The 18,471-nt window shown below is 44.2% G+C and overlaps 1 protein-coding gene across 7 annotated transcripts in view; it reads right to left on the bottom strand.

Moving 5' to 3' along the window:
• Window positions 1-18,471, bottom strand: part of plxnb1b (plexin b1b) — a 411,056-nt gene that overhangs the window by 11,885 nt on the left and 380,700 nt on the right. For all 7 annotated transcript variants that reach the window (XM_059944752.1, XM_059944755.1, XM_059944751.1 and 4 more), the window contains 2 exons: window positions 17,412-17,559; window positions 2,921-2,985 (listed from right to left, as the gene is read on the bottom strand). In XM_059944752.1, coding sequence (XP_059800735.1) covers window positions 2,921-2,985; window positions 17,412-17,559 — 213 coding nt within the window. The remainder of the gene's footprint in view (window positions 1-2,920; window positions 2,986-17,411; window positions 17,560-18,471) is intronic.

The raw sequence follows: 18,471 nt of genomic DNA, 5'->3' as shown, positions 1-18,471 counted from the left end.
TCAGCCCAAAACATTGAATATTTACTTTTTTCCATATACGCTACCTGGCCTGCTCAGTTCCTCCACCACTTTATGTGTGTTACTTTGACTTTCTGCTTAAGATGATGAGAGGCATTGATCATGTGGATAGTCAGAGGTATTTTCCCCAGGGCTGAAATGGCTAGCAAGAGAGAGCATAGTTTTAAGGTGCTTGGAAGTAGGTACAGAAGAAATGTCAAGGGTAAGGTTTTTATGCAGAGAGTGGTGAGTGTGTGGAATGGGCTGCCGGCAACAGTGGTGGAGGTGGATACGATAGGGTCTTTTAAGAGACTCCTGGATAGGTACATGGAGCTTAGGAAAAAGGAGGGCTATGGGCAACTCATGTAATTTCTCAGGTAAGGACATGTTCGGCACAGCTTTGTGGGTTGAAGGGCCTGTATTGTGCTGTAGGTTTTCTAATGTTCTCTGTTTCATCTGCAGATTTTCTATTGTTTGTAATACAAGAGAATCTATGAAAACAAAACTATACATAAAGACTGAAAACCAGTGTGTAAAAGTAAAACTATTTCTGAAAACATAAATCTCTGAAAGTGAGCCTGTAGGTCATAGATAGTGAGATGGAGGGTGTCAATCTGCAAAGGAAGCAGTGAGACATCATCAATGGCGCCTACTTGTATACCTCTTTCACCCTGCCCTCAAATTCACCTGGTCCATTTCTGACACCTCCCTCCCCTTTCTTGATCTTTCTGTCTCCATTTCTGGAGACGGCCTATCTACTGATATCTACTATAAGCCTACAGACTCTCACAGCTACCTGGACTATTCCTCTTCCCACCCCGTCTCTTGCAAAAATGCTATCCCCTTCTCACAATTCCTCCATCTCCGCCGCATCTGCTCTCAGGATGAGGCTTTTCATTCCAGGACGAAGGAGATGTCTTCCTTTTTTAAACAAAGGGGCTCCCCTTCTTCCACCATCAACTCTGCTCTCAAACGCATCTCTCCCATTTCCCGCACATCTGCCCTCACCCCATCCGTCTGCCACCCCACTCGGGATAGGGTTCCCCTTGTCCTCACCTACCACCCCACCAGCCTCCGGCTCCAACGTGTAATTCTCCGTAACTTCCGCCACCTCCAACAGGATCCTACTACTAAGCACATCTTTCCCTCCCCCCCCTTCTGCTTTCCGCAGGGATTGCTCCCTACACGACTCCCTTGTCCACTCGTCCCCCTCATCCCTTCCCACCGATCTCCCTCCTGGCACTTATCCTTGTAAACGGAACAAGTGATACACCTGCCCTTACACTTCCTCCCTCACCACCATTCAGAGCCCCAGACAGTCCTTCCAGGTGAGGCGACATTTCACCTGTGAGTCGGCTGGTGTGGTATACTGCGTCCCGGTGTGGCCTTTTATACATTGGTGAGACCCAACGCAGACTGGGAGACCATTTCGCTGAACACCTAAGCTCGGTCCGCCAGAGAAAGCAGGATCTTCCAGTGGCCACACATTTTAATTCCACGTCCCATTCCCATTCTGATATGTCTATCCATGGCCTCCTCTACTGTCAAGATGAATCCACACTCAGGTTGGAGGAACAACACCTTATATACCGGCTGGGTAGCCTCCAACCTGATGGCATGAACATTGACTTCTCTAACTTCCGTTAATGCCCCTCCTCCCCTTCTTACCCCATCCCTGACATATTTATTTTCCTCCTCCCCCCTTTTCTCTCTCTGCCCATCACTCTGCCTGTTCTCCATCTCCCTCTGGTGCTCCCCTCCCACTTTCTTTCTCCTGAGGCCTCCCGTCCCATGATCCTCTCCCTTCTCCAGCTCTGTATCACTTTTGCCAATCACCTGTCTGGCTCTCAGCTTCACCCCACCCCCTCTGGTCTTCTCCTATCACTTCGCATTTTCCCCTCCCCCTCCTACTTTCAAATCTCTTACTATCTTTTCTTTCAGTTAGTCCTGACGAAGGGTCTCGGCCTGAAATGTCGACAGTGCTTCTCCCTATAGATGCTGCCTGACCTGCTGTGTTCCACCAGCATTTTGTGTGTGTGTGTTGTTTGAATTTCCAGCATCTGCAGATTTCCTCGTGTATACCTCTCAGTGGTTTTACAAGAGTTCCAGATAAGCAATCAGTTCCTTCGAACTTTATACCCTTTAGGTTAGAAATGAATATCGTGTTCAGGTTCAAGGACTGGCTCAAGGCCTAAAACCTGAACTATTGTTCAATTTTGTTCAGCATAACTTTCTTTAAAATCTTAAGTGCAGGAGCAGGAAGAATTTGTACAACAGAAATAAATTAACATTGGCATTAAAAGTACTAACAGCTACCAAGCACTCTTTTATCTTGGGAGAAGACAGGTCAGTGTTGACTCACCACGCACCCCCCCCATCTGCTTACTGCCCAAGATCAATCTGTTTGTAGTTGTGTTACACTAATCCTTGGAATGTTTCTGTGCAAACTGGGCAGAATTTCTCAGCCACTGAGCTGTGCTATCAAATTTCTAATTATAGACCCTAAGCCAGTCCATCATTGATTGCAACACTGACTGGCATCTCTTTCATAGCCGCTGGTGCCAAACTGTATCGGACTCTGCTGTTCAGTTGGATTCATCAGGTGTGTGGGGATGGGGAGCCTGCTGCGTGGGCACCAGCTTGCTCTCCATATCGTACTGACCTGGTTTGCGCATGGGTGACTTTATACTCAGTTCTTTAGTATACTGAGTGTACTTTATACTCAAAAATGCTCAGGTCTTACAGCTCATCAGTCAAGAGTGGGAGGTGAAGAGAAGCCTGAGAAGCCAACACCGTTTCTAAGGAGTACTTTCTCCCTAAAATATTCCAGGTTAAGCAAGCTTTGTTTCCGTGTTATTGCCTGGCTACCGGGCTGAGATGGCTTGACACAGTGGGGCTCAAATGGAAGTTTTGGAAGTCTTACCTCTCCACCATCTGTTTATATCGAGGGATGTCTCTGGCGTACAAGAGTTTGTTAATTGGAGAATCCTAAAAAAAGAGTATCGAATAGTTACATCAGTTACACAGAGTGTGAAAATGGATCTCATGCCAACAAATTCTGTCTACAAAGCATACAGCAATTAAAGTCTGGCTTAAGATGGTTACAAAAATAGTGCATGATGATTTGAATCAGCAAGAACATTCAGAACATTGTTACATGCTAATGCGACAACAGAACAACACCAGTTCACCACAAGAACTTACCATCTCGGCTCATAGAGAGCGTACACAAAACACTGGAGCAACTCAGCGAGGAAGGCAGCATCTATGGAAGAAGGATGGAGAGTTGACTTGAAACTTCAGATGAAAGAGCATGATCTGAAGCATCAGCTCTTCATTTCTCTCCAACGATGCTGCCTGGCCCAGTGAATTTCTCCAGATGGCTACCATCTGGTCACAGAGAGGGCCGTGTGTAAAATGAGCCACGACAAAGTGTCTCAGCCTGAAATATCGACTGTTTATTCCTCTCCATAGATGCCGGCTGAGTTCCTCCAGCACTTTGTGTGTGTGACAAATGATGCAAGTTTCCCTTTTGGTCACAATAGCCAATCCCTTGGCTTTTATACAAGCTGGTGAATAGTGAAAGGCTATTCTCCTAGGAGAACTGAACAGATTTGCTGGAAATTACATAAACTTGGCTGAATGTATAAAATCCATGAGAAAATATGTTGCACTGACTTTCATCCCTACTGATCAGGAACATTAAACCTAATTACAAATTCAAATGAAATCAGCTGACAAGGCACAAACTTGGAAGAATTGAAGGAAACCTTTCATACAAGATATTTACCAATCAACTTTTAGCTTGACCTTGTTGCCCTCCCCCAACCTTCTTATTCTGGCATCTATCCCCTTCCTTTCCAATCGTGACAAAGGGTCTCAGCCTGAAATATCGACTGTTTATTCATTTCTATAAATGGTGAGTTCCTTCAGCATTTTGTGTGTGTTGCTCTGTATTTCCAGCATCTGCAGGATCTCTACTGTATGCAAGATAATTATCTGCTTTTAGTGACAAGGCCCTACATCACTATTTGGTCAATTAAAGCAACATAGTTTGTAGTGTTTCTCATTCCTAAGATTTAAAAATCAGCTGCTGGTACAGCTCGTTGCAGAGGAATCTAACCTGGACAAACTAAATTAAGATGGAAGATAGTAATCTGGAATATAGCACTGTTACTTTATTAAGCAGAGTCAAGTGTCCAGTTTCAATCCCCTTGTGAATTACCAGTGTAATATCAATGCAGCAGGTGGAATAGATACTAAATCATTATGCACAGAAATCCTCAGATGTCAATTTCCTTCTGACAGATACAAGTCATGGTGCAAATTAATATCACAAATGGTGTTTTGTAGCAGTTCACCTAGGATGGTTAGAATGGACAGTCCAGTGTTATCACAAACCTGCATAATTAAACCAGGATCTCAAAATCAGATATGAATGGTCCATTATACACATTACTGAGAAGCCTTATCTGGGAGTGAACACCTTTGAGTAACTATTAAATATAGGATTTTCCACAGGAAATTTATTATAGGGAATGGACTTCGAGCTTATTATCGTTGGAGAGATCTTTCAAGCCATTTTAGAATGTTCTAATCCCTTTTAACTTTTAATGATCATACTTGTCACTACATCCACGTGTATCACCTGCTGTTTCACAGCCAGGTTGATAAACTGCTCCTGAACTTCGCTACTTTCCACTAGACTCTCTGAAGCCTCCAATATTTGGCAGGCTTCAATGAAATCTCTCCTCATTCTTCTAAACTCAGGCCCAAACTCATCAAACGATCCTCATACATTAACACTTTTATTCCCAGAATCATTTAGGCCAAGTTTGCAGATTACACCAAGATAAGTAGAGGGGGGGCATGTGTTGAGAAAGCAAGGAGCTTTCAGCAGAACTTTGACAAATTAAGAGAATGGACAAATAAGCGGCAGATGGAAGAGAATGTAGAGAAGTGTATGATCATGCACTTTTCTAGAATGAAAAAAACACATACAACTTTCTAAATGGGGAGCAAAATGGAGTGTAGGAGATTCGGGTGGGGAGGGTGGATCTCTTTGAAGCCTACTGGATACTGAACCGCCTAGATAGAGTAAACATGCAGAGGATGTTTCCAACAATGGGAGATAAAATAACAGAACATCACTTTAGAACAGAGATGAGGAGGAATTTTTTTAGCCAGAGAGTAGCGAATCTGTGGAATTCATTACCACAGGCAGTTGTGAAGGCCAGATTAAGAAGTATATTTAAAGCAGAGGTTGATAGGTTTTTGATTAGTTAAGGGTGCCAAAAGTTAAAAGGGAGCAGGCTGCAGAATGAGCTTGAGAGGAAAAATAAATCAGCTATGATTGAATGGTGGAGCAAAGTCAATGGGCCGAACAGCCCAATTCTGCTCCAATGTCCTGTGGCAGATGGAACCGCTCCGCATTTCTTTTCTATACAGAGCAGTGTATGACCTGCTCCCAACACCTGCCAACCTCAGCACCTGGTATGAAGATAAGACAGACAGGTGCGCTGCTTGTGAGGCAGGAAATATGTTCCAGATGCTGGGAGAGTCCAGTACCAGAGGGCATGGTTTGAGAATAAGGGGTAGGTCATTTAGGACAGAGTTAAGGAAAAACTTCTCCCAGAGAGTTGTGGGGGTCTGGAATGCACTGCCTCGGAAGACGGAGGCCAATTCTCTGGATACTTTCAAGAAGGAGCTAGATAGGTATCTTATGGATAGGGGAATCAAGGGATATGGAGACAAGGCAGGAACCGGGTATTGATAGTAGATGATCAGCCATGATCTCAAAATGGCGGTGCAGGCTCGAAGGGCCGAATGGTCTACTTCTGCACCTATTGTCTATTGTCTATTGTGGCAAGAAGGGAACACTTCAGCATATTTCGAGTGCATGCAGTCAATCTTTCCAGTGGCATGTACACTTGGAGACATAACAACGTTCTCAAAGTTGTAACAGAGGCGGTTGAGCAGGGAGTACTGCAGCACAACTTATCTCATGCCCCATGCTGCTCAGAACATCGCATATCATTTGTGAAAGAAGTCAAGGGTGTACAGCGCAGGCCCACGATCAAGCAGACTTTCTTCAGCCAATGATTGTTGTGTCAAAGCCAACCTGGATGGGAAAGGCAGTTTCCCGGAGCATATAGTTTTCACCACATTGTGTCCAGATATAATCGTCTGGTCTGACACCAGTAGAGAAATGGTTATTGGTGAACTCCCAGTCCCCTGTGAAGACAACATCGATGAAGCCCACGAGCGCAAGTTAACCAAGTATGCAGAATTAAGATCAGAGTGCAGAGGCAGAGGGTGGAAGGTCTCATTCTATCCATTCGAAGTAGGGTGCCGTGGTTTTATTGCGTTCACTTTCCAGAAGTGGCTGCGTGACCTTGGCTTTACTAGAAGAGAGATCAAGTCAACCCGCAGGGCTGTAGCTGAGGCAGCAGAGGCAGGATCATCATGGGTGTGGACCAAGTACGTCCGGAGGGGCAGATAGTCGGACAGTGTATCCAGCTTTTGTAAACTCTTCAGTAGCTGCATAGATACCTGAAGAGTGGACTATCTGTTAGGTGGAAGCGACCAACAACTCTGATAGAGGCAGGTGCCAAGTTGCTAAGCTCATCAGTGGGAGGTGGTGCTTTAGCACTGCTGGCCCACCACCTCGAGGGAGTCTTGATCATAAACGGGCCGAAACTCCTGAAGACAGGTGGCGGATCAACTGATGATCCACTGGTGATAGCACAGGACAGTTAACATCTCAGTCCACATGTATATTCAATTCTTTACTCTGGTCTCATAGACAACCACCAAGGGAAAATAAAAACATCCTATTAACAGACTTCCTCATGACTATGAATTCCTAACATGAAAGCAAACTGTGATTCAGTGTTAAATATGATCAGGTAAAGGGTGGTGCTCATCTGGCTCAGATATATAATCTCAGATGTAGGGATCTAACCAGAGATGTGAATCTCTCTGCTTTTATTGATGGACTGAAGGCTTTATTTCTTTTGGAAAAGGAACATAAGAAATTCACAGCAGAAACTTTCCACACTCAATCAAGGATTAACAAGCACTAGTGTTACTGGAGCTCTCAAGAACATGATCAGAACTGTAACCAATGTTCCAGCTGGGACCAAATTACTGGTTTACAAAGTCTGCCTTCACCTCCTGAATTTTGCTCTTTATGACTTGAAATAAAGCCCACAGTCACATCCGCTTTATTAACTATCTGCCCACTTTTTTCATTTTCAATATTTTTATTAATTTCTACATAGAAGAATACAGAGTTCAAGAAAATACATACTATAAAGCAAAAGAAAGATATAATACCAAATACATTATATTTGAATCACATTGACGAACTCCTTACCCTACATTCATGTACAAATGTTTGTAGATTAGATTAATTCATATGTTGAGATATGAATATACATATATATATATATATATATATATTTTAAATCTAACCCCACTACCAAAGCTGAAGATGTTTTGTAAAGAAAATAAGGGGGAAAAAACCTTATCAGATAGTGAAATATGCTATTAACCAGCATCTGTACTTTAACAGGAAATGAAAGGTTTTGAAAATAATTCAAAAACGGTCCCTACAAATTTTGAAAATTTTGGTTAGATTCAGAAATTGAACAACGAATCTTTTCTAAACTTAAGCACGCCATAACGTCCCGTAACAACTGAGCGTGATTAGGCGGAGCAGCATCCGTCCATTTAAGCAGGAGCGCCCTCCTAGCCATGAGAGAGATAAAAGCCAGAATGTGCAGGTCAGATGTTCTTCAAAAAGATATCTTCCTTCCAACAATACCAAATAAGGCGGTCAAAAGGTTAGGCTTAAAATTTACTTTAAAAAGTACAGAAAGTTTGGAATACTTCCTTCCAATGTTTTTCAAGACTTGGATATGTCCAAAACATACGAATGAATGAAGCTTCTCCATTGTTACACCTATCACAGTAGGGAGATATATCCATATAAAAACGAGATTGCTTATCCTTGGTCATATAAGCCCTATGGACCACTTTAAATTGTAGGAGGGAATGACGGGCACATAATGAAGTATTAAGCCGTTTAAAAATTTCATTCCATGTTTCTTCAGAAATTGAAGTCTGTATATCTTGTTCCCCAAGATTTTTGATTTTGTCTAAAGAATTATTTCTCATTCCCATCAACGCATCATAAATATTGGATATTGAACCATTATAAAAAGGTTTCAAATTAAGAATTTTATCTAATAAGTTCTTATCAGGACTTTTAGGAAATGTATATAATTGAGATCGCATAAAGTCTCTAATTTGTAAATATCGATAAAAGTGGGTTTTAGATAAACTATATTTAGTTTATGGTTGGTCAAACGAAGAAAGACTTCCTCTAACAAACAGATCCTGGGAACATTTAATACCCAATCTATCCCATTGTTTAAAAACTACACCAGTCATAGAGGGCTTAAAAAGTCATTAAGAGAAATGGGACTAGAGAGGGAAAATCTCAATAAACCAAAGTGTTTTCTAAATTGTATCCAGATCCTCAAGTTATGTTAAACTACCACATTTTCAGTTATTTTACTTAAAGATAAAGGAAGTGAAGATCCCAAAAGAGAGATGATAGAAAATTTATTAACAGAGTTAGCTTCTAAAGAAATCCACCCTGGGTAGTCCTCATGATTAATGTAATAAAACCAAAACGTAAGATTTTGTATATTTACTGCCCAATAATAAAACATAAAATTTGGTAAGGCTAAACCTCCATTCTTGTTAACTTTCTGGAGATGAACTTAATTCAGTCGAGGATGTTTATTTTTCCATATATAAAAGGATAAAATAGAGTCAAGAGAATCAAAAAAGGATTTAGGAATAAAGACGGGTGAGGCCTGGAAGAGGTATATAAATTTAGGGAAGATATTCATTTTAATAGAATTAATTTGACGAATCAATGATAACTAAAGAGGCAACCAATTTGATAATGTTCTTTTTATATAATTTAACAAAGTAAGAAAATGTTCTTTAATTCTAAATTTATTTATAATTCTTAGTAATTGTTACACCCAATAATGGATTTCTTACAATTTTAAAAGGAAGATTAGTATTAGTTGATACCAAGTTAATCAAAGGAAATAGTTCACACTTATGTAGGTTCAATTTATATCCAGAAAACTGGCTAAAACAAGAGAGCAGAGAAAGTGCAGAAGGTAACGAAGTCTTGACATTGGAAATAAAAAGCAGTAAGTCATCCGCATAAAGTGAAACTTTGTGGGTAGTACCCTTCTGCAAAATACCAGTGATATCACTAGATTCTCGAAAGGTGATGGCGAAGGGTTCTGAGGCCAGATCAAAGAGCCTCGGCAATTTCTTCATGAAAAATAGGTTGACCCAACTGTTTTCAGTTATCCACAGACAGTGTAGGAATGTTTAATTGGTCTAAAAAATTATTCATTACAGTATTATCTTTAGGAGGGTCAGACTGTAAAGTTTAGAATAAAATTCTTCAAAGATATCAATTATTTCTAAATGATCAGTTGTCCTGACACCATCAGCTTTACAAATTTCTTTAATCTGTCGTTTAGCAATAGAAATTTTAATTTGGTTACTTTAAGGTTTTTGCCCACAAACGCACCCAAGCCTCCTCCTCCTCCTCGAAACGTGTATCATTCTAAATCACCTCGCACTTTATGTCAAAAAGGCCATGCCACTCAGGAACTGTGCTTTGTGACTGTATGTGGCTATATGGACTGTGAGTATACGTAGTGTGACAATATGCTCCTTGGCCCCAGAGGAACAGTATTTCCTTTTGCTGTACACATGTTTGAAAGACAAAAACATTGAATGTGAATTTGATACGCTGTCTCCACCTTTCTCTTTCCACAAAAATGGATGCAGTTGTTGAATTTACTTGTGGTTTTTTCAGGGCACTGTCTTTCAGAGTGCCCTCTGGTTTTGTTCCTCTCCACAAATGGAAACACCAGGAACAGCTCGGGGCAGAGTTTGGAGCTCAGTCCTGGTGTCCTGTGTAAGGCATCTGTACGTCTCCCTGTGGAATGCGTGCCTTTTCTCAGCTGCTATGGTCTCCTCACACAGACCAAAGACATACTGGTTAGCAGGTTCATTGTAAATTATCCCATGATTAGATTAAGATTAAATCGGGGCTTGCTGAGAGGCAGCTCAAAGGGATGGAAAGCCTTTTCTGTGCTGTATCTCTAAAGAAATAAGATAGACAGAAAACTCACTTGTACCTGCTTTATTACGTATTCTTTCTTTATGGGTGATTCCTCTAGTTCTGCAAATTCTGAGGTGACTGAAGAAGCCAAAGTAGGAGCTTCTGATTTTGTCGTAGTAGGGTTGAGACAGTTGTCAGGGTGAAATTCAGGAGGTGGTCTGCTTCACTTGCCACCTCTTCAGGGCTTCTGTCTGTTCTGAATGCACAGTATCTGGGCTCTTCATACTCCTCAGCGCTAATTCTCGGCTTGAAGCCATCATGGGCCAGAGACTCTCAGAAGGTGATGGAGATGCAATTTTCATGGAGTCTTTGGGAATATCCTTGAAATCTTTTTCTTTATTCACTTGGCAGTTCAGAGTACGTGTTTTCTTAGTAGAAATATTTCTTAACATGTGATTTTGGACAAGCTTACACATATTTCCTGGTGAAGGCCTAACAGCAGTAAATTGAACTTGGCTTTTACTGATTTGACCAGAAATGGAAACAGTGAGTAGTTTCAAGTTCCTGTGTGTCAACACCTCTTAAGATCTATCCTGGGCCCAACATATTGAGGTAGTTACAAATCAGACATGACAACGGCCATATTTTATTAGGAACATAGAAATTTACAGCACATTACAGCCCTTCAGCCCACAATATTTTGTTAACCATGTAACTTACCCTAGAAACTGCCTAGAATTTCCCTAGCACATAGCCCTCTATTTTTCTAAGCTCCATGTACCTATCTAAGAGGCTCTTAAAAGACCCTATTGTATCCGCTTCCACCATCGCCTCTGGCAGTACATTCCACACACCCACCACTCTCTGCGTGAAAAACTTACCTCTGACATCCCCCTATACCGACTTCCAAGCAACTTAAAACTGTGCCCCCTCATGTTACCCATTTCAGCCCTGGGGAAAAGCCTCTGACTACCTACATGATCAATGCCTCTCATCATCTAACACATCTCTATCAAGTCACCTCTCATCCTCTGTCACTCCAAGGAGAAAAGGCCGAGTTCAATCAACCTATTATCATAAGGCACACTCTCCAATCCAGGCAACATTCTTGTAAATCTCCTCTGCACTCTTTCTATGGTTTCCACATCCTTCCTGTAGTGAGGTGACCAGAACTGAACACAGTGCTCCAAGTGGGGTCTAATTAATGTCTTATATAGCTTTAACATTACCTCACGTCTCTTGAACTCAATCCCACAGTTGTTGAGGGCCAATACACCATACGCCTTCGTAACAACACTGTCAACCTGTGTAGCAGCTTTGAGTGTCCTATGGACTCGGACCCCAAGATCCCTCTGATCCTCCACACTGCCAAGACTATTACCATTTATATTATATTCTGTCTTCAAATTGGACCGACCAAAATGAACCACTTCGCACATACCTGGGTTGAAGTCCTTCTGCCACTTATCAGCCCAGTTCTACATTCTATTGATGTTCCGCTCTAACCTCTTACAATCCTCTAGACTATCCACAACACCCCCAACCTTTGTGCATTCAGCAAACCCTCTTCATTTAGGTCATTTGTAAAAATCACAAAGAGGGGGTCCCAGAACAGATCCCTGCAGAACACCACTGGTCACCGACCTCCATGCAGAAAACGAACCATCTACAACCACCCTTTGCCTTCTGTGGGCAAGCCAGTTCTGGATGCACAAAACAAGGTCTCCTTTGATCCCATGCCTCCTTACTTTCTGAATGAGCCTCTCATGGGGAACCTTGTAAAAATGCTTTACTGAAATCCATATACCCTACAGCTACGGCTCTACCTTCATCAATGTGTTTTCATCAAGAAGTTTGAGGAGAATTAGTATGTCACCAAAGGCACTTTCAAATGTCGAATAATGTACCACGGTGATGACAGTTGCACCACCATCTGGTGTGGAGGGACCACTGCATAGGATGGGAAAAAGGTTCAGAACATCGTAAACTCAGTCACCTCCATCATGGTCACTGTCCTCCCCAGAATCCAGGACAATTTCAAAAGGCAATGTCTCAAAAAGGTAGCATCCATCATTAAGGACTCCCATCACCCAGGGCTTGGTCTCTCCTCATTGCTGCCACCAGGGTGATACTGGAGCCTGAAGACACACACTCTGCATTTCAGGAACAGCTTCTTCCCCTCCACCATCATGAACAGTGAACCCGTGAGCAGTGAACCCCTGAACGGTGAACCCGTGAACGGTGAACCCCTGAACAGTGAACCCCTGAACGGTGAACCACTGAACAGTGAACCCGTGAGCGGTGAACTCCTGAACGGTGAACCCGTGAGCGGTGAACCCCTGAACGGTGAACCCCTGAACGGTGAACCCCTGAACGGTGAAACCCTGAACGGTGAACAGGTGAATGGTGAACCCGTGAACGGTGAAACCCTGAATGGTGAACACCTGAACGGTGAACCCGTGAACGGTGAACACCTGAACGGTGAACCCGTGAACGGTGAACCCCTGAACGGTGAACCCGTGAACGGTGAACCCCTGAACGGTGAACCCCTGAACGGTGAACCCGTGAACGGTGAACCCCTGAACGGTGAACCCCTGAACGGTGACCCCCTGAACGGTGAACCACTGAACGGTGAACCCGTGAGCGGTGAACCCCTGAACGGTGAACCCCTGAACGGTGAACCACTGAATGGTGACACCCCTGAACGGTGACCCCGTGAACGGTGAACCCCTGAACGGTGAACCCGTGAACGGTGAACCCCTGAACGGTGAACCCGTGAACGGTGAACCGGTGAACGGTGAACCCCTGAACGGTGAACCCCTGAACGGTGACCCCCTGAACGGTGAACCACTGAACGGTGAACCCCTGAACGGTGAACCACTGAACAGTGAACCCGTGAGCGGTGAACTCCTGAACGGTGAACCCCTGAACGGTGAACCACTGAATGGTGACACCCCTGAACGGTGACCCCGTGAGCGGTGAACCCGTGAACGGTGAACCCCTGAACGGTGAACCCGTGAACGGTGAACCCCTGAACAGTGAACCCCTGAACGGTGAACCCCTGAACGGTGAACCCGTGAGCGGTGAACCCGTGAACGGTGAACCCCTGAACGGTGAACCCGTGAACGGTGAACCCCTGAACGGTGAACCCGTGAGCGGTGAACCCCTGAACGGTGAACCCGTGAACGGTGAACCCCTGAACGGTGAACCCCTGAACGGTGAACCCGTGAGCGGTGAACCCCTGAACGGTGAACCCCTGAACGGTGAACCCGTGAACAGTGAACCCGTGAGCGGTGAACTCCTGAACGGTGAACCGGTGAACGGTGAACTTCTGAACGGTGAACCCGTGAGCGTTGAAACCATGAACGGTGAACCCGTGAACAGTGAACCCGTGAGCGGTGAACTCCTGAACGGTGAACACCTGAACGGTGAACAGGTGAACGGTGAACCCGTGAACGGTGACCCCGTGAGCGGTGAACCCGTGAACGGTGAACCACTGAACGGTGAACCCCTGAACGGTGAACCCCTGAACGGTGAACCGGTGAGCGGTGAACCCGTGAACGGTGAACCACTGAACGGTGAACCCCTGAACGGTGAACCCGTGAACGGTGAACTCCTGAACGGTGAACACCTGAACGGTGAACAGGTGAACGGTGAACCCGTGAACGGTGACCCCGTGAGCGGTGAACCACTGAACGGTGAACCCCTGAACGGTGAACCGGTGAGCGGTGAACCCGTGAACGGTGAACCACTGAACGGTGAAACCCTGAACGGTGAACCCCTGAACGGTGAACCGGTGAACGGTGAACCCCTGAACGGTGAAACCCTGAATGGTGAACTCCTGAACGGTGAACCCCTGAACGGTGAACCCCTGAACGGTGAACCCGTGAACGGTGAACCCCTGAACGGTGAACCACTGAACAGTGAACCCCTGAACGGTGAACCCGTGAACGGTGAACCCGTGAGCGGTGAACCCGTGAACGGTGAACCCGTGAGCGGTGAACTCCTGAACGGTGAACCCCTGAACGGTGAACCCCTGAACGGTGAACCGGTGAACGGTGAACCCCTGAACGGTGAAACCCTGAACGGTGAACCACTGAACGGTGAACCCCTGAACGGTGAACCCGTGAACGGTGAACCCCTGAACGGTGAACCCCTGAATGGTGAACTCCTGAACGGTGAACTCCTGAACGGTGAACCCCTGAACGGTGAACCCCTGAACGGTGAACAGGTGAACGGTGAACCCCTGAACGGTGAACCCGTGAGCGGTGAACCCCTGAATGGTGAACTGGTGAACGGTGAACCCCTGAACGGTGACCCCCTGAGCGGTGAACCCCTGAATGGTGAAACCCTGAATGGTGAACCCCTGAACGGTGACCCCCCTGAACGGCGCCTCGGTGTATTTCTCCCTCTGCCACAACGCAGCAGATTTCATCACACATGCCAGTGTCATTAAGCCTGATTCTCTCTAATAGTACTCTCTTTTCCAATTTGTATTTTGTGCAATGTATAGGGGTGCAGAAAGGGTAAATGCATGTGGGCTTTCCTTCGTGAAGTAGAGGTTGTACGTTTAGGGTGAGAAGTGAAATGTTTATGGGCAATCTGAGGGAGATCTTCCTCACTCAGAGTGTGGAACGAGCTGGCAGTGGAAGTCGATGCAGGGTTAATAGCAACAGGAGCAGTTAGCACAGTGCTAAATAACTTGGACTGTCAAGAGTTTGGTGTTCAGTTCCGGTGCCATCTGTATGTTCTCCCTGTGACTGCATGGGCTTGCTTCAGATGCTCCGGTTTCCTCCCACAGTCCACAGATGTGCTGCCTCTAGGTCATTCTAAACTGTCCTATCATTAGGATAATGTTAAACAGGTGGGTTGTTGGCTGGAAGGGCCTGTTATTTTAAATAAATAAAAATAATAACATTTAACAGAAGCCTGGATCGGTAGATGGATGGGAGAGGTATGCAGTGCCAGGGTCCTGGTGCTGATAGACGGGACTAGGTAGACAAATGGTTTGGTACAGACTAGACGAACCTGTTTCTGTACTGTAGTGCTCAATGACTCTAAAACGCTTGGCACATATTACTTAACGGCAAAAACTGGATCAAACCATAATATTGGGCCACAGGGGAACTACAGTAGTAAGGCAGGTGAAAGAATTTGTCGCGTCTCCAGGGACCCAACTATGATCTTGACATCTGTTGCTGTCTGTGCAGAGAACGCACTTCCTCCCCGTGGGTGTGCTGTTGCAGGCACCACATTAAATGGCTACTGTCAGTTCCCTGCGGTGTAGGTGAATCAGACTGAGGTGAGGTAACAGGCAAATACATGTCAACTGGCCTCACCGTGAACAACTTATAAAGACAACTATGCAGCAATAACTTCCAAAAAGTCCCCCAAGATAGAAGCTATTCTTTGGGAAGTGATGTTCATACAAATCGAACTGCATCTCTAGAGGACAGAACATGGAAAGAATTAGTTTCAGGGAAATGCTGGGATTCCCCTGAGTGCTGGTGCAGACTCAAAGGGCCAATGAGCATCTTGTATCATAAGGAAATATAGCAATTTCTGACATGTGATACCAACAGCCAATTCAAAAGGAGCAAAGTGTGCAGGAAGTAGTGACACCTCGAGGGATATTGATTTTATACACTGATGTTTAATTAGCCTGTTACTTTTATTTCAATGGAAGTTCATCACCAGCCAGCCCTGTTACAGATCAAAGCTTCTTTGAACTAATAAGTACAGTTTATGGCTCTCTTGACTTGCGACTTGATGTCTGCCATGGGTTGTGAGGGCCCAGGGCTGTCCTGTCCATTATCAGACACCAAGGACTCTTTCCTTACTCATAACTCCCATCTGTTTTTTATTGATCCCCCTCCTTCCACCTCCCCATTCTGCTCCATTTGATCTCATGTAAACTCAGGCTTTAATAGAGCTGAATCATTTGGTACAGGTTTACTCTTGTCGCATGTACGGACTCACAGTGAGAAGCTTCTGGCTTGAAACTGTGCTGTATCAAAAATGCAGAGGTCGAGATTTAACAAGTGTAGAAATCACCACATGCAATTCAATTTCAAGGCACCTTTGCCTATGTTGATCTGATCTGATTTTATATATCTCCATTTGTTTTGTTCTGAGCCATGAAGATTGGCCTGCCAATCTCTCAGAATCTGCAATTCTCCTGCACTTCAAACAATCTATCTTGGCCTGGAAAATGTAGAACAATTCAGCATGTACAGCTCTCTGGAGCAAAGAATCAAATTTGATGTTCTTCTGCTGGATTTAGAATTGGGTTTAGTTCAATTTGCACTCTAAAAGGTAAAGACTTGAGTAACATTCTAGTTCAGTCCAGGGGCACAGTGTCAATATTCAGACCAATATCAAGCCGAGGTCCCATCTGTCCTCTCAACGGAATTATAAATGTTTGTACAGTGTTACTTCGATAAGCAAAGATGCACACTCTACCAGGTAGCTCTAAGTCAACCACGTTTCCATTTCCCCATCACTCTTTTGTGGGCCCTGGTGATATGGAAATGTTTTGCTCTTTTGCCCCATATTATACTTGTAAGAAAAAGCTTTTGAATAACATCCTTAATTCATAGTAAAATACTTTTGTAAGTTACAAGGTTGTAAAAAATCTACTTAAGAGAAGGTACTTATTTATTATACTGTATTTATTGTTGGGAGCTTCATTAGTTGCCATCTTTGGAGTTGTGGAGGACGAGAAGTGACTTGACAAGGGATATATGACTATGAGGCACAGATAGAGTGGACAGCTAGTGCCTTTTGCCCAGGGTGTCATTGGCTAATACCAGAGGACATCCTTTTCAGGCGAGTAGAGGAAAAGTCGGGGGAGATTTCAAAGGTAGGTGTGTATTTTTTAATACACACACGGTGCTTGGAATGCATTGCTGGGGATGGTGGTAGAGGCTGATATAAAACAAACATTTAATTAAGAGGGTCTTAAGCACATGGATGAAAGAAAAATGGAGGGTTCTGGGCTGTGTAAGAGGGGAGGGTTAGATAGGATCATAAAACAAAAGACACATGAGCAGAATTTAGTCACTGGGCCCATCAGGTCTGCTCCACCATTCTATCATGGCTACTTTGTTATCCCCGTTCCTCTGCCTTCTCGGATGATAGAGTTATGGAGTAGAAGGTTGACACAACGTCGTAGGCCAAACAGCCTGTACTCTGCTGTGCTGCACGGTTCAATGCTCTATGTTCTTTCATTATCCAAACTTACCCGACCCAGCTTGTGTTCTGCAATAGTACAAGAGTCCATGAAGGTCTGAGCGATGACTGATAGCATGGCGTCTACATTGTCCGACACCTGAACGTCAAAGGTGAAGTGTGGATTCTTTATGATGTTTATCCAAAAACGAAGAGGAAGGCTGGAAAAGAAAATCCATAATTTTATAAATCTGTGTTATCTTTACATACTTAACGACCCAAATCAAGGGCTCTTTTTTCAAACATTCCCTTAAGTAGTTGAAGCTTGATTCCCAAATTATCATACTGGAATTGTTCATACTGCCTCTCCTATGATGCTCTGTAATATCAGCAATTACTATTTGAATCAGTGATGCCTTTAACTGAAAACAATATTCCACATCAGTCTCGAACAATGCAACATGAAATGTGGATCATGAACTATTACCTGCCTATTAAATGATATAATAACAATCGAAATATTATTAATTAGGGTGCACGGTAGTGTAGTAGTTAGCATGACAATATTAAAGTTCAGGGCTTTGGATTTCGAAGTAAATTCTGACATCATCTGTAAGGAGTCCTCCCCATGGATTGCAAATACGAGGAAATCCGCAGATGCTGGAAATTCAAACACACACAAAATTCTGGTGGAACACAGCCGGCCAGGCAGCATCTATAGGGAGAAGCACTGTCGACGTTTCGGGCCGGGACCCTTCGTTAGGACTAACTGAAAGGAAAGATAGTAAGAGATTTGAAAGTAGGAGGGGGAGGGGGGGAATGTGAAATGACAGGAGAAGACCGGAGGGGGTGGGATGAAGCTGAGAGCTGGAAAGGTGATTGACAAAAGGGTTACAGAGCTGTAGAAGGGAAAGGATCATGGGACGGGAGGCCTAGGGAGAAGGAAAGGGGGAAGGGAGCACCAGAGGGAGATGGAGAACAGGCAGAGTGATGGGCAGAAAGAGAGAAAAAGGTGGGGTGGAAACTAAATATATCAGGGATGGGGCAAGAAGGGGAGGAGGGGCATTAACGGAAGTTAGAGATATCAACGTTCATGTCATCAGGTTGGAGGCTACCAAGATGGTATACAAGGT

The sequence above is a fragment of the Hypanus sabinus genome, chromosome 19 (genome assembly GCF_030144855.1).
Source record: "Hypanus sabinus isolate sHypSab1 chromosome 19, sHypSab1.hap1, whole genome shotgun sequence".
Taxonomy (NCBI): domain Eukaryota; kingdom Metazoa; phylum Chordata; class Chondrichthyes; order Myliobatiformes; family Dasyatidae; genus Hypanus; species Hypanus sabinus.
The sequence above is the reverse complement of the archived record's forward strand: the minus strand, read 5'-3'. Positions and strand labels throughout refer to the sequence as shown.